The 15,388-nt window shown below is 41.1% G+C and overlaps 2 protein-coding genes across 2 annotated transcripts; both read left to right on the top strand.

Annotated features, from left to right (window-relative positions):
- The first annotated feature begins 1,363 nt into the window (after positions 1–1,363).
- On the top strand, positions 1,364–3,279 carry LOC139441938 (uncharacterized). Its single transcript, XM_071222687.1, has 3 exons — positions 1,364–1,559; positions 2,631–2,786; positions 3,047–3,279. Exons 1-3 carry the CDS (start codon positions 1,364–1,366, stop codon positions 3,277–3,279), a joined length of 585 nt encoding a protein of 194 aa, XP_071078788.1.
- A 7,657-nt stretch (positions 3,280–10,936) lies between these two features.
- On the top strand, positions 10,937–15,388 carry LOC139443772 (epithelial membrane protein 1-like). The gene is made up of 4 exons (XM_071224690.1): positions 10,937–11,129; positions 11,549–11,704; positions 12,519–12,715; positions 15,128–15,388. Exons 1-4 carry the CDS (start codon positions 10,937–10,939, stop codon positions 15,386–15,388), a joined length of 807 nt encoding a protein of 268 aa, XP_071080791.1.

Below are 15,388 nucleotides of genomic sequence, written 5' to 3'. Positions count from 1 at the left end.
ACATGCAACCAAATCACGCATGTTCTGTTTTTGAAGTCAGTTTAGTACACGCACGATAACGGCTGGTTGTAACTCGCTATACTGAATCTACGTTTTTACCAACAAAGCAACATGAAACTGCCCATTTTCTGTACATACATGCTCGAAAACTAATAAAGCGCCCTCTGATTTTTAAACAGAATGTATGTCTAAGAACATAGTATCATTCGCGTCCAGTCGGAAATATGAAGGAAAGCCGTCTGGAAGATGCGCTCTTGACTTCTGAAAACACGGATAACGATATCGATGTTCAATATGGATAACAGTTTGACAGTCATGTAATCAACTTCGTCACCAAACCTGACCACCAGATCCAGTTTACTCGCCCGTCACTCTTATATAGCTTACATCAGACCTGCTCTAACTGGAACCTAAAATTTGGAGTGAGTGGTTAGAATCACTGTCTGTACAGCGTGGTCGAGTATGTCACCATGCTCCCTAACAGGTCACTGTATTGCCGGGTCGAGCATGGACTGATGCAAAATTACTGGCTGCGTCGTCAAACAACATTTACTCTGACTCATTGTCAAAGTATCGATGTTGTTGTTGATTATAATAATTATGTACATCTGTTTAGGGCTACCTCTACACAGTGAGTGAGTGAGTTGGGTTTAACGCCGCTTTTAACAGTACTCCAGTTATATCACGGCGTGTCAGCTTAATGTGGGAGGAAAGCCCGAAGTGATGCAGGTCTCAGACGTTTACCACTTCGGTGAAACCCACGAGCACGGGTTTGGTGCTGACAATCCTAGAAACATAATCGGGGCCAAACGGGATTCGAACCCACAATCATAGTTTCTGGCATGCCCAAGGGACGCAACTGTGCACAGCGAATCGCGGCGCCTTAGACGACTGGGCCACCCGTGCTACCTCTACACAATGAATACTGTTAATACACCTGTGAATGGTTAAAGCAAAACCATATATATATATTAACCTACACGAGTCTTCATGTCACATACGTTTTGATTTAAATTGAATTCATGATAAATAAATAAGCTCCTAATTAACACTATTTCGTTTACAATGTGACTACATTGAGCGTGACAACATCAGTATTCAGACGCTACAGTCACCTACATCCGTCGAACTATGGGCGTGCCACAAATATGTGTACATGCTGCACAGACACTAAAACAGTATTCTTACCCTAAGCACGTGTAAAACACAAGCATCATAACATATTTTATCACGTGACCAGTTTATTTGCATATTAATTATCTTGCGACCAATGAAACCGCAGTATTCTTCTATGAAATGGTATATAACTATGCCGAATTTGTTGAAGAATCGGATATAGAATTACTCCCCGGAGACGTCCAAGATGACACACGCAGGGTGTTGTGGTAAGACTTCGGTCTTCGTCAAGGTATCAGCTTTCTTGTTTCTCTTTGCTTTTGTCCTCCTCCTGCTGGGGTTCGGGACGCCACTATGGAGTACTAGAGGAGGTCAGAACGAAGGACTCTGGGAGAGGTGCACCGGGAGCCTATGTGTCTCAACCCTCGATGATCCGCTTGGAGGTATGTCTAAAACCTGGAATGTTCCAAAATTACGATTTAAATAAACGAAAGTAAAAGTGAACAATGTTCTTATTCACGTGTATGAATATGATAACATTAACCTCCTTGTAACATAATGAAAACTAGGGTTCATGGATGACAACTTACTTGGACGTAGAAAGGATTCGGTTAACTCAGCGTTGACAGAAATAACCGTATTTTTAATCCTGATACTGAAACCTCGTTAACGCGAACTCCATTAACTTACAAAGTTCATACGACGTGTTTGATCAGGATTACAACAAGGCATGTGTAAAGCTTTCAAAACGGTTTATGGGAAGACGGGGCTGTGGGGTTCGAAACCATACTCACTCACTCTCTAATGGAAGACGTGTAGATGATATTTCTGGATTTGATGCATCAGTGACCAAAATGATGTCCGATACAATTCCCTTGTTTGATCAGGGTTACAGTATTCTTGTACCAGAAACCTATGATTGTGGGTTCGAATCCTGGTTTGCCCCGATTATGTTTCTAGGTTTGTCAGCACCATACCCGTGCTCGTGGGCTTCACCGAAGTGGTAAACGTCTGAGACCTGCATCACTTCGGGTTTTCCTCCCACATTAAGCTGACACGCCGCGATATAACTGGAATACTGTTAAAAGCGGCGTTAAACCCAACTCACTCACTCACTCGTAGAAAGGCTTGTTTACATACATTAAGATTCTATTGGGGAAGGAACACACCATGTGTTTTTTTAAAAATTATTCCTAGTATGTTACAGACTAAACCTGTTTTTATAGTTCTATTGGACAAGGCACATACCATGTGTTTTTTATAATTATTCCCAGTATGTTACAGATTAAACCTGTTTATATAGTTCTATTGGGGAAGGCACACACCATGTGATTGCATAACTATTCTCTGTATATCACAGATCAAGTCTGGTCCATTTAGTTCTATTGGGGAAGGCACACACCGTGTGATTGCATAACTATTCTCTGTATATCACAGATCAAGTCTGGTCCATTTAGTTATATTGGACAAGGCACACACCATGTGATTATATAATTATTCCCTATATGTTACAGATCAAGTCTGGTTTGTGGCCGTGCAAGCACTTGTAACGATTGGCTTGATCCTTGGTCTGGCCGGAGTCATACTATCGTTCATCATCATGTTTGACGTCGCATGTGCACACAAAAAGGCAATCCGGATTGCAGCCATCGTTCACGCCTTTGCACCAGGTAGTAGCAATTATTGTCGAAATAGACATAACGAGAACAATAAAAAACCCTGATAAAATGTTGTTTTAATGAACGGTCCCAGTTATAAACACCTCACTATCTGACGAACTTTGAATATTTTTTCATAACCGAAAAATGTCGATAGATAGCCCTTCGAGCAAAGGTAACATTTTTGTGAGCTTATACAGGAATACAATAAGACTACCAATATGAATGGCATTCTCAAGAAAACGTGCTGAATATTTTTATTAATATTTTAGCTGCCTTGCTGTTGTGCGGTGTGTTTGTCTACTGGATCAGAGGCGAGATCTATTTCGCCGTCTTCTATCTGGGGTTCTCCTGGGGGATCACTCTTAGTGCCGCAATCGTCTTCGTGGTCGCTGGGATCCTCCTCTCCGTCGACCTCGACCGCATCCACAACGATCACGATGAAGAAGCTGCCGACATGCCAGAAGCGCACTCTGAAGCAGCAAGTACACCTGAACATGCCTAGACCAGAACAGGGTCAAGGGCACGCTGTAGCCAGCACGTCGATGAAACGAAGGCGTATCATACGCTGATGTATATCTGTCTATTAAACTAATTTTATATCTGCCTTGTCTTGTATCATCTGCTACTAAAATGCCACTACAATAATCAGTCTGTACTGGTCGTTGATTGGCGTTAGGTTTAAGCTTAATTGGGTGTAGGTCTGGTGACGCCTACACTTGGTGAAGGGAGACAACCATTGCACTATCCCCCCCCCCCCCCCCACACACACACACACTCACTCACATGCCAACTGCTGTCATAACACACCATCGGGTATCATTAACCCACGTGTACCAATGTTGCCAGTTTATGTGAAAACCAATATTCGGATATTATGAACAGCTCACTGTTACAGAGTAAATCCTCCTCGTTACGGGGAAATTCTTCCTGTTACAGAATACATTCTCTCCGTTAAAGAGTAAATCCTCCTCGTTACAGAGTAAATTCTATCCTTTATAGAGAAAATTATATCCGTTACAGAATACAACCTCTCCGTTAAAGAGTAAACACTCCTAGTAACAGAGTAAATTCTCCCCGTTGCAGAGCAAATCCACTCCGTTACTGAGTAAATCCTCCCCATTACAAAGTAAATTCTCACCATTTCAGAGTAAATCATATCTGTTACAGAGAAAACCCTCCCCAAAAAATGGTAAACCATCTCCGTTACAGAGTAAATTCTTCCCGTTACTGAGTAAATCCTCCCGGTTACAAAATAAATCCTCCCCATTACAAAGTATATCTTTCTAGTTAAAGAGTAAATCTTCTCCTTTACAGAGTACGTCCTTCCCATTACAGAGTAAATCCTCTCTGTTACAGAGTAAATCCTTCCCATTACAGAGTAAATCCTCTCTGTTACAGACTACATCCTCACTGTTACAGAGTACACGAGCACGGGTATGCTTCTGACAAACCTAGAAACATAATCGGGGAGAACCGGGGTTCGAACCCACTGTCATAGGTTTCTGGCGTGCCCAAGGGACGCAACTCTGCACAACGAATCGCGGCGCCTCAGACGACTGGGCCACCCGTGTCCCTGCGTCATACCAAAAGAAGTTAAAAGATGGTGCTTGTTGTTACCCTGTCTTGCGCTCGGCATTAAGGGGCTAAAACAAGGACTGGTTGGCTCGGAGTGGGAACTGCGGCATGGTATCTCAGTGAGCTAGCACTATAAATCGGCATCAGTCCGGACTAGTACAAGCAACCACACACACATGTGCATGCACGTCGCTATATAAGTGGACTATATAATCTTGGACGTGACGTTAAACCTAATTTCACCTCACCTCACCTCACCCCACCTCACCTTGTTCATTATACAATATGTTGTTCTCATTTCCAGTAGATCATCCCCGTTACATAATAAATCCTTTTCGTTACACAAAAATAAGTTTCCGTTACACAATAAAAACTTTCCGTTACACAATTAATCCTTACGGCTACACTGGATATATTTCTGCCATTGACGTATCTTGTCCCGATTTGTCCTTTAAAGGGTTAATGTTATTTTATGCCAGTCAGCAATTTTACAGCTACATGTTGGCGTCCTGAAAATATCAGCGGCTGACTGCGCACCCAACACGATTCACTATGACAGAGAACTGCCAGGCCACACAACCCCAAAGTCATCAGTCGGCTCTCAGGGCAAGCGTAATACACTGGGAACATATTCTACCCTGGAGTCCCTGGGGGTGGCGTCCTTCAACGTGGGTTATTTTCAGTTGTTTTTTAATGCTAGTTGGTTAACGGTGAGGTGAAATTGGGTTTAACGTCGCGTCCAAGATTATTGCACTTATATAGCGACGTGCATGCACGGGTATGTGTGTGTGGGGCTGCTTGTACTAGTCCGGACTGATGCCGATTTATAGTGCTAGCTCACTGAGATACCATGCCACAGTTTAACATCAATACCCCACTCGGACACAGTAACTCCGAGCCAACCAGTCCTTGTTTTAGCCCCTTTATGCCGAGCGCCAGACAGGGTAACAACAAGCACCATCTTTTAACGAGTTGGTTAACGGAGTAGAACATCTACATATTGATGTACTCGTGTATATGTCCTGGATTTATTCCATGCTTTGATAGTGATAACAGAAGGCGTTGAAAATAATTGCTGATTATTTATCTGAAAAATATCTAAATAAGTTTGTTGTCATATTTTAATTTGAAGCGAACCTTAAAACAGTTATACAAGTGCACTGTGAACTATTTCATCATTTGTTTTCACGAAATACGTGTTTTCTTTCTTTTCTTGTTGAAAAAGACGCACGCGAACTATCTGATGACATTTACGCCACTTGTTCTGTAAAGAGTGAGCCTGATCGATTGAGATCAAGGCTTTAAGGGTGATGTCCATGTCTGGATAAGACAGACGTGATAGACAGTTGATAGATCGACTTATAAACCTCCGGTGACGTCACTCTAAAGTAACAGAAGATGCTTTAAAAAATTGGTTAACTTCCAAGGCAGGCAATATCAACCATGCCCAGGACCTGTTGAATACATTTCAATTGTAACATCTAGATTTAACAATTAACGTTTTATAAAGTTGCCCCTTGATGTGAACACAATTGTGTTTGATGATTGGTAAAAAGTCACAATTTTTTTTAACATGAAAATTCCATGACGTGAATCGAACCTGCAACCTCACACATCGTGTTATGTTAATATTAACACAACTTCCGTTTACAGTAAACTACGGTTATAACGAACTCAAAGGGACCAACCATTATAACCGTAGTAAGTTATAAGCACATATACATCATATATGCAACACATGGCCGGGGCTAACAAGTAAGTTCGATATATCGGTCAGTTCGTTATAAGCGTGTTCGTTATAACCATAGTTTACTGTATATTGTAACAATGATGTTTCCCTCGTTTGAAGTATTGAATTAGAGGGAAACTACTTTCTCCTAGAGGTACGTTCTATAATAAAGCGAGGTAATTATGCCAGTAGATGGCGCTGATATTTGGGGTATGTAAGGGTAGGGCTTTATGTTGTCGCCTCTCTCCCATGCTCTCACGGCAGTTCAATTAACAACATGTAAATTTATGATGTTTGCTTCTTTCTTTTTTATTATTCCGTTTCTAATATCTTTTTATATGTTTCAGACTTTTCCTTTTAGATGTGGACGTATGGCGGTGAGGCCACATTCTGTTATGGCCATATGTCTCTGTTGACAGGCCATGTATGTTGATGATACTGGATAGCTGTTATAATACAGTAAACTACGTTTATAACGAACTCAAAAGGACCACCCGTTTTAGTTCGCAATAACCGTAGTAAGTTATAAGCATATATGCAACACATGGCCGGGGCTAACAAGTAAGTTCGTTATATCGGTCAGTTCGTTATAAGCGTGTTCGTTATAACCGTAGTTTACTGTACTCATTGGTATAATTGTGTTTACTATCACATGTGTATTGTGGCTGCATTCGTAGGGAGAACACGGTTCCAGAGCTTTTTGTATTCACAAACGTTTTTATCTCTGGTTTTACGTGTCGAGCTTCAGCCACCGTTACCATCTGTATGTTTCCATATGCTATATCATATGTAATAATGGTCTATGGAGTGACGTAATGTCACTGTGTGTTGTGTGTTGCGTTTCGTAAATACACTGCCGTGTACCGCACACCCGTCTAGTGTATATTTGTGTTGTGTTGTTTTAGATGATTATTAGAGTTTGGTGTGGTCTAGAAGAATATGAATGTCTCTCGCTAGAAATGTATTTTGCATATGAACACAATGTAACGAAATGTAAAATCAAACGATAAATGTGTTTGATATTCACGCGGATCGAACAAGCCACCTTCTTATCACTTGCCCAGTGAGTGTGCCACTAGACTACAGACGCGCTGATAAACCAATGCTTTTAAGAATGCTTTATCAAGCACCCGTACGACAGCAACATATATTTTACGTCCGTTTTCTAAGGTTCCTGGAAAGTATGTTAGAAACATAAAATTGTTGATAGATGTTGTTTAAAGTTTCATCTTTCGCTTTATAAGTCAGATGAAACACTTACAATCGGGTGTTTGTGAGATTTAAAACCTTCATCCTCGGAATAAAACCTATCCTTTGGATTCGGGTTTTAAACCTCATAATCGACACCATCAGCATCAATCCACACAATTAAGATCCGAGGCATATCAGTATACTGCATCGGTTTTCGATCACACAAGAAATATTGCCCCGCACTGAGGACGATTGCATTAATATAGTTTTATCTTACCTGTTAACTTTATTTTTGTTAATGTATTTAAGAAAACTATGACGACTGTTCTACCATGTGATAGCCAACAATCTGAAAGTTGTGGCAACAGTTCGTCTCCATCGACTCCATCGTTTAGGTCTTGAGATTCGATGTTGCGACGACGTCACGTAGACGTTAGGCTTTGTGTCAGGTTTAAGTGACGTGTTTGTTGATATATCCAACTCATTCCGACCTCTCCCTGATTGACTGGCGCCAAAATCAAGTCCTCCGTAACTTCCTTCCTTCCAGCGAGTGCACCGATGACTTTCCTTTTCTTTGTCGGCTGTGTGTGAGTGGTCTTACACGCTTTAAGCAATATTCCAGCAACATCACCACTGGAGACACCAGGCATGGCCTTTACCTACGTGGGACCTATTCCGACTCTCCGCTGGTGCGATGATCAAGCAAGGCGACAAACGGAACTGAGAAGAATAGTGCAGCCTTCCTCACCGACATTCCATCAAGTACAGCTTGATATGCCATAGCTAAGGTCTCAGAAAGATATTGGCGGTATTTCCCCTGGCTGGAGATTCGTCAAAATCTGTAAAACAAAACCAACAACATTTGAATCTCTAACAAATCGCACATTTTTACAAAACAGTTAACAAAGATGACTTTCCATACATAACAAAATGCGAGCGCCATTAGGTGATACAGCATATGATGTTTTATAAGTACCATTCTCAGACAAGACGCAGAGTCCCTAAAGATCCCACATTATTTGAAATTTCCTGAACTACCAACAATTTCATTTTCCTATACGACACAATTTTACCCTTGATGGTCAATTATAGGAAAAGTTTGCAGAACGTGAATAGCTATTTATGTAAGCTTCACTTGTTTCGGCTGCGACGACTGATGAGACTGCTCTACCACCCTACGAGATAGCTGTAGGGAGAGAAAGAATACACGCTGGTCAAGTAACAAATATGGCGCTTTGCGAAAGGAACAGTCTCGATTGATGAGTTAAATGAGAAATTTGCAGTTTAGAACGAAACATTTTCGAGAAAATAACAAACGGCAAGAAGTGATATTAACTCCACAAATGACCATCGGTCATTACCATCACCATCACGTAAAAAGGACGTCAACAGTTTGTGTACGGGCTAGACACTTACGATGAAGGGAGACAATTTAAGGGGAGGTAACTTTTGAATGACAATAGTTCCGTCAAAGTGTCATGTTCACTGCGGTGAAATATCAAGTGTTATGTTCACAGCAGGGAAAATATCACTTTTCTCAACTTCATAAAACCCAGTCTTTCACACTGAAGTATATAATAAATAACAACCTTCGTCCGTTATTTAAATATGGACCATAATATCATGAACACCCTCCTACCAATTGGGATCACAACTTTAAAATCATTACGGATGCAGTCGAAGCATATATGCCCCAAAATGGGTCAAAAGGGAAGATGAATCCTTGAATGTGTTTCAGGGTTGGTTAGGTCAGTGCGTGATGTTGTCATTGGTAGAATGCACAAACTGAAAAAGACAAAACAGAATTGGAATAAACTTATTCTGTCGCAACCATAATTCATCCAAAATCTTCCTGTCCTACATGACAAGTTTGTAGTTGTTCCCACTGACAAGGCCTCAAATAGAATAAACATTATATGTAAGCATCACTACATTAATTGTTTGTTAAAAGAATTTGATATAAGTGACATATCAAATAACGCCACATATACAGCCAGTATGTTAACAGAAGAAAGAATCCGCACTAACCACCCATTAATTCTATCAACTTTGAACTTGACCAAAGAGCCATGAAAATCCATACAAATAGATATATATTGCTGGTTCCAGCTAATGTACCACCAAATCCCTGTCTCAAAGATTAACCATAATCCTTATACAATCAAGGAAGTATTTTCTTTTTATTAACAGTAAAGTATTTATTTGAGGCAAGTGGAATTAATACCATGTGGATTATCAAAACATCAAAGGATTTGCTTGGAATCTCATAAAAGAACTAAGTTCTGTCAAAACATTGACTTTTGAACACTGTTCACCACTATCCCACACGACACACTTAAAGATAACTAAAGACTAAGATGCTTGTGGTAAGAGGCGACTAACGGGATCGGATGGTTTCGCCGATTTGGTTGATGCATGTCATTGTATCCCAATTGCGTAGATCGATGCTCATGTTATCAATCACTGGATTGTCTGGTCCAGACTCGATTATTTACAGACCGCCGTTATGTAGCTGTAATATTGCTGAGTGCGGCGTTAAACAACAAACAAACTTTGTTCCCGAGTTTGTTCAGGTGAATACTTGACTTGCCTTTGTATGTGTTTGTAACGGGTGCCACCAGATACACTGCAGACTACACTTGTTATCATCACTGTTTGATAGTGATTCATTAACACATAATTCTAATGTAATCGGAATGGTACAATGGACTCTGCCTTTAACAGAGATTTCCAATGATCATGGAAAGGGTTTAGTCGCTTTTATTATCATTACAGCTAGGCTTAAACATGCTGATAACTGGTTTCATCGGAGACTCCAACCAGAAATTTGGTCAAAAATACATTATGATTGTTTCAAACTGTGTTTTGACATTAGTCAAACAATGGTTATAACATAGCACACGATGCCACACAATCAATTTTGAACATTCACGCCATTTTACTTACACAAACGACACAAACGTGAATGACAGGGACCTAATTTGCCTCGGAATCCCCGGGTAGGGTAGAAAAAACTCGAAAAGGTCGGAGTGGAAGTTTCTTGGAGATTAACTCTTTATTTAGAACTAAAATATTCATAACTCTTGTTTTCAGGGGAATGTTATGCATTCGGAACACACCATTGAACAGTAAAAACATATAAACTTTTTACTTCATTATTAATGGAACTGCCTCCAGTGACTATTTCATATAAAAGAAACAAAGCCCCAGATAATTTGACTGCGCTGTACGCAGTGTGATCACAGCCTGACAGGATTTGACATTTCTAAGTTTGCCCTTAACGTTAAACCAAAACCTAACCACACCCTATGCATAATTTGGAATGGAACACATAAATTGCTGGCGAAGCAAACATTAAACCGGATCATTGCAGCTATACTGATTAGTATGTAAACTTATACGTCAAGTTTCAGGCAGTATGATGTGACCTGAGTGACAGTATGCAATGAGTAGTCGCGACACGATGTATGTATGTGAACTGTATCGATATAAAGCTTTGGGTATACTGCTTTTCGTTTAGAGGCCATAGACGTCACTCCCTGCGCCAGTGTTATGATTGATCAGACCAGCGCCTACCATCATCACTGAGCAGAAGAAGCAACTCACAGGAGCCTGGAAGAATAAGAACGTTCAGCTTTAGCGTCGGCGAAACAACACAGCAATCATGCACAAATGTTGTGGAAAGACTTCCAAGCTTCTGAAGGTGTCAGCACTTGTCCTCTTCATTGCGCTTATCCTTCATTTGATTGGATTTGCCTCACCATTCTGGAGTCAGAGATTCAACTCAAATGAAGGTCTTTGGGAAGCTTGTCAAGCAGGAATATGTCTGTCCACTGACTCATCGCCTCTTCTGCAGAGTAAGTTTTTATAGGATTTTGTCCTGTTTTTTTTTTCATGGCAGATATATTAGCATGCGTCGATTAAAGTCAGAAATTCATTTTTCGATGAGTGTAATTGATACCAAATATAGGCGAAAAACTCTTTTAAGCATCATAGGAAAGGTTAAAAATAGAGTTGTACGATTGCCTTTTTCTTGTTCATTTCATTTTAGCCACCCTCAAACAAACACGGTGTTTACTTTCTGATGCCCTGTAGTCTATGATAATATGTTTTGAAGCAGTAACCGGAAAAATAACCTGTCTCAAACAGTCCCCGGTCGCTTCACAGAATGCTGAATGTCGAATCCTTACAATAATACAATGTTGGAAAATGGACAGTCGGGATGGAATCCAATGCAAGAAGTATTTATTAACAGACACATATTGATGTATTCCAGCTCAAGAATGGTTCAAGGCAGTGCAAGGGGTGATGATCGTCTCCTTCATCACTGCTGTAGTCACAGTCATCCTGACGCTGGTGTTACTGTTTGCTGCATCCCTGGCACGATGTGTACCTCTCATCATTGCCGCACTAGCGTTCGCCGTAGGCACAGGTAATACACTCACTATGGAGTGAGTTTGTGAAATTAGTTTAACGCCTCTTTGTTATTTCGAGGCGGTTAGTTATGTCACGGTGTGTCCTCACGTGGGAGGAAAACCCGAAGTAGTGCAAGTCACCAATTTGTGAAACCATCGGCCATGGTGCCGATTTTGATGATGAAGCATGCTTCATTGAAAACATGAACCGTCATCAACACATTCGCTACAGTGTCTATATACAGCTTCGGTCTTCAAACCTTGCGCATCTGTTCATGTTGGGCGACAGGTTCATACGCAGTGCAAGCTTGTAAACTTTACATCTCTGAACTCAAAATACCGTTTAAACAGTGTATGGTTTCAATGAACTCATTGACAAGATGGCGTTTCAGCAATATATGGTCTCGACAGGATCTTGATTGCAACAAAGGTCTCTTTTGCAGCACTCGAACAACGTACAGGTGCACCCACTGGCAGTAAAACATACCTTTGTAGTTTTACGCTTAATAGCTTTCATCGATCTGACCCGTGAAGATTTCGGGGTATAGAATAGGTCTTCAGCAACCCATGCTTGCCATAAAAGGTGACTATGCTTGTCGTAAAAGGCGATTAACGGGATCGGGTGGTCAGTCTCGCTGACTTGGTTGATGCATGTCATCGATCCCAATTGCGTGGATCGATGCTCATGACATTAATCACTGGATTGTCTGGTCCAGACTCGATTATTTACAGGCCGCCTTCATATAGCTGGAATATTGCTGAGTGCGGCGTTAAGCAACAAACCAATCAAATCATCGATCTTGAGAAACTATCAATGTCTGTACTTCACAGGTATCTTCATCCTGATCGGCGTGGCGGTGTATGGAGTTCAGGCCAGTGTGCTGTTTGAAGATCTGTTTGGTCAAGAGTTCGAAGTCGGCTTCGCCTACATCCTGTCAGTCATCTCCATCTTCGGCTACTTCCTTGTGGCTCTCATGCTGGCTGTTGATATTGACCACAAAGTGACCAAGGACAGAGAGAGTGGCGAGGTAAACTCTTCGTACGTTCTGAGAGATTATTATGTGTTGTGAGTTTGGTTTAACGCCTCTTTGAACAGTAGTTCAGTGATATATCGGCATGTCATTTACATCGGAAGTTAGTGAGTGAGTTAGTGGACTTTTACGCCGCTTTTAGCAATATCACAGCAATATCTCGGTGAGGGACATCAGAAATGGGCTTTACACATTGTACATTGTGAAAGGAAGGTCTGATGTGACGTTTTCAATTAGGCGAAACCCAAGAATGCGGATGGTATTTGAAAACTAAGAATCAGAATCAGGGCGAATCTGCTATTCGAATGCACGATCATGGGAATCTGTCATGGGATTCTATCATGGGATTCTATTATGGAATTCTACCATGGGATTCTATAATAAGCTTCTATCATGGGATTCTATCACAAAATTCTATCATGGGATTCTATCACGGATTTCTATCATGGGATTCTATCATGGGCTTCTGTCATGGAATTCTATCATGAAATTCTGACATGAAATTCTATCATGGAATTCTATCATGAAATTCTATCATGGAATTCTATTATGGGATTCTATCATGGAATTCTATTATGGGATTCTATCATTGGATTTTATCATTAAATTCATGGCATATATGCACGGCGACTTGTGGCGCCTTTGACAACAGGACCACGTGTATCCCCGCTAGACGAGTGTTTTATATGACGTCGTTTCAGTCACAACGCTGCCACTCAGTTTATATGGGAATACAGTAACCCGAGCTTGCTACTTCTATCTCTATTAAGATAACGGTGTAAGAACCTCCACTGACTGACACGTGGCTACATGCAGTAAACCAGAAGTTGTTATCCATTTTTATTATTTACTCACCAACTTTTAGAATACCCCTCAAACAATTCTATCCAGCTACTTACGTATTGTAAAACCACGAACCTGGATGTGTAGAATCACACTAAGGATTACAGTCCAGGCAAATCTTGGATTCTAACCAAATTATCTTGACTACAAGACACTTTTAAAATGATACAACTTCTTTAGTCTTTGTAAGACGGTTCAGGGCTAATTATTGTCCCTTCAGCAGGTGAATCTATATAAAGGGTCATGTATTCATATTGTTCCAATTTCTAAACTTAAAGACTCAAATTATCTTGTCAGAAGATAACAGTGAGTGAGTGAGTTGGGTTTAGCGTCGCTTTTAACAGTATTCCAGTTATATCGCGGCGTGTCAGCTTAGTGTGGGAGGAAAGACCGAAGTGATGCAGGTCTTAGACATTTACCACTTTGGTGAAACCCACGAGCACGGGTATGGTGCTGACAAACCGGGAAACATAATCTGGGTGAACCGGGATTCGAACCCACAATCATAGGTTTCTGTCATGCCCAAGGGACGCAACTCTGCACAGCAAATTGCGGCGCCCTAGACGACTGGGCCACCCGTGCCCCCAAGAAGATGACAGCCTTGAAGGAAATCTCTGTAGGAGTTACAAGGAATCCGCAGTATCCCATGATTGTCAAAAGAACCGATTAATGTAAATCGTCAGGTTTCAGTGGTTGACCGTCCTGGCGACATGCCACCGTCTTATGACCGTTGCTCATGTTGCCAGTCATTTCATTGCCTGGTCCAACCCCAATAACATACAGGCCTTCGTCATATACTGCGTCGTTAAACAGTATTCTCTCCTTGGTTGTAAATATGTAGGACGTAAAATATTCCAGGGTGATTAATCAGATTAGTACATAGAGAGTGAATATGATAATGTGGTTATGGATTGAAATTATATCAATCCAAACCTAGATTTTCTTTATTTTCATAAATTGTGGTTATGTAAAAATTGACACATGATACCTCATATCATACAATCTTAACCATAATCTAAAACAAAGACACCCAGCCAAAGATTACTTTTTACAAATTGTTGCAGGAATAAGCGATGGTCAAATAGACATAATCACATTTCTGTTCTTTCAATTTTCTATTACAAAAAAAGACACTATACTTTCTTTTGCCCTTCAGTTTAGATTTCTTGTCATTCGACAATTTACAATGAGTTTGTTTGTGAATGAATTTGACCAGTATTTCAACTGTGTGTCAGTTGGATATGGAAAGACAGGAATAAAAACATAATCATGCCTAATCGGGATTCGACCCCACGAATCACACGTTTCTGGCATGGCTTCGGGACGAACTGAAGAAGTACATGTAACGCGGTAATGGGCGATTTGGTAAACTAATTGGTTATAGTGTTGGCTCGTCACGTCCAAGAGTCGGATTCGATTCCACACAGAGGTTCAAGTGTGAAACCGATTTCTGATTTCCACCACAACCCACCCCACCCCACCCCCTGCCGGGATGTGACTGGAGCATTGCTATTCGCTGTGTAAAACTATACTTACTTACTCACTCAAACGGTTTATATTTCCCAGGGCGAAGGAGACGCCGAGAGCGGAGAAGCTGCTGACGCTGAAGCCGATGAGTCTGTGGCCAACAATGCTGAGGAAGAAACAACCGCTTCCAGATCAGATATGGGGAACATGGCCGAGGACTCCGTGATGAGCAGCTCAAGCGCTGGGAACAACTCGGGCAATGGAAGCAGCATGAACAACGCAAACAACGCGAACAACGCGAGCAGCATGAACAACGCGAACAACGCGAGCAGCGTTAACAACGTGAACAACGATGTTTAA

Source organism: Haliotis cracherodii, unplaced genomic scaffold (assembly GCF_022045235.1).
Source record: "Haliotis cracherodii isolate W230 unplaced genomic scaffold, xgHalCrac1.p SCAF_5, whole genome shotgun sequence".
Lineage (NCBI taxonomy): Eukaryota > Metazoa > Mollusca > Gastropoda > Lepetellida > Haliotidae > Haliotis > Haliotis cracherodii.
The sequence above is the reverse complement of the archived record's forward strand: the minus strand, read 5'-3'. Positions and strand labels throughout refer to the sequence as shown.

What these genes read in the sequence shown, in the direction of transcription:
- LOC139443772 (XM_071224690.1), top strand. Translation starts at nt 10,937, where the DNA reads ATGCACAAATGTTGTGGAAAGACTTCCAAGCTTCTGAAGGTGTCAGCA. An exon ending in AGCGTTCGCCGTAGGCACAG is followed by an intron (nt 11,705 to 12,518) that starts GTAATACACTCA and finishes TGTACTTCACAG; the next exon opens with GTATCTTCATCCTGATCGGC. An exon ending in AGGACAGAGAGAGTGGCGAG is followed by an intron (nt 12,716 to 15,127) that starts GTAAACTCTTCG and finishes TATATTTCCCAG; the next exon opens with GGCGAAGGAGACGCCGAGAG.
- LOC139441938 (XM_071222687.1), top strand. Translation starts at nt 1,364, where the DNA reads ATGACACACGCAGGGTGTTGTGGTAAGACTTCGGTCTTCGTCAAGGTA. An exon ending in CCTCGATGATCCGCTTGGAG is followed by an intron (nt 1,560 to 2,630) that starts GTATGTCTAAAA and finishes TATATGTTACAG; the next exon opens with ATCAAGTCTGGTTTGTGGCC. An exon ending in CGTTCACGCCTTTGCACCAG is followed by an intron (nt 2,787 to 3,046) that starts GTAGTAGCAATT and finishes TTAATATTTTAG; the next exon opens with CTGCCTTGCTGTTGTGCGGT.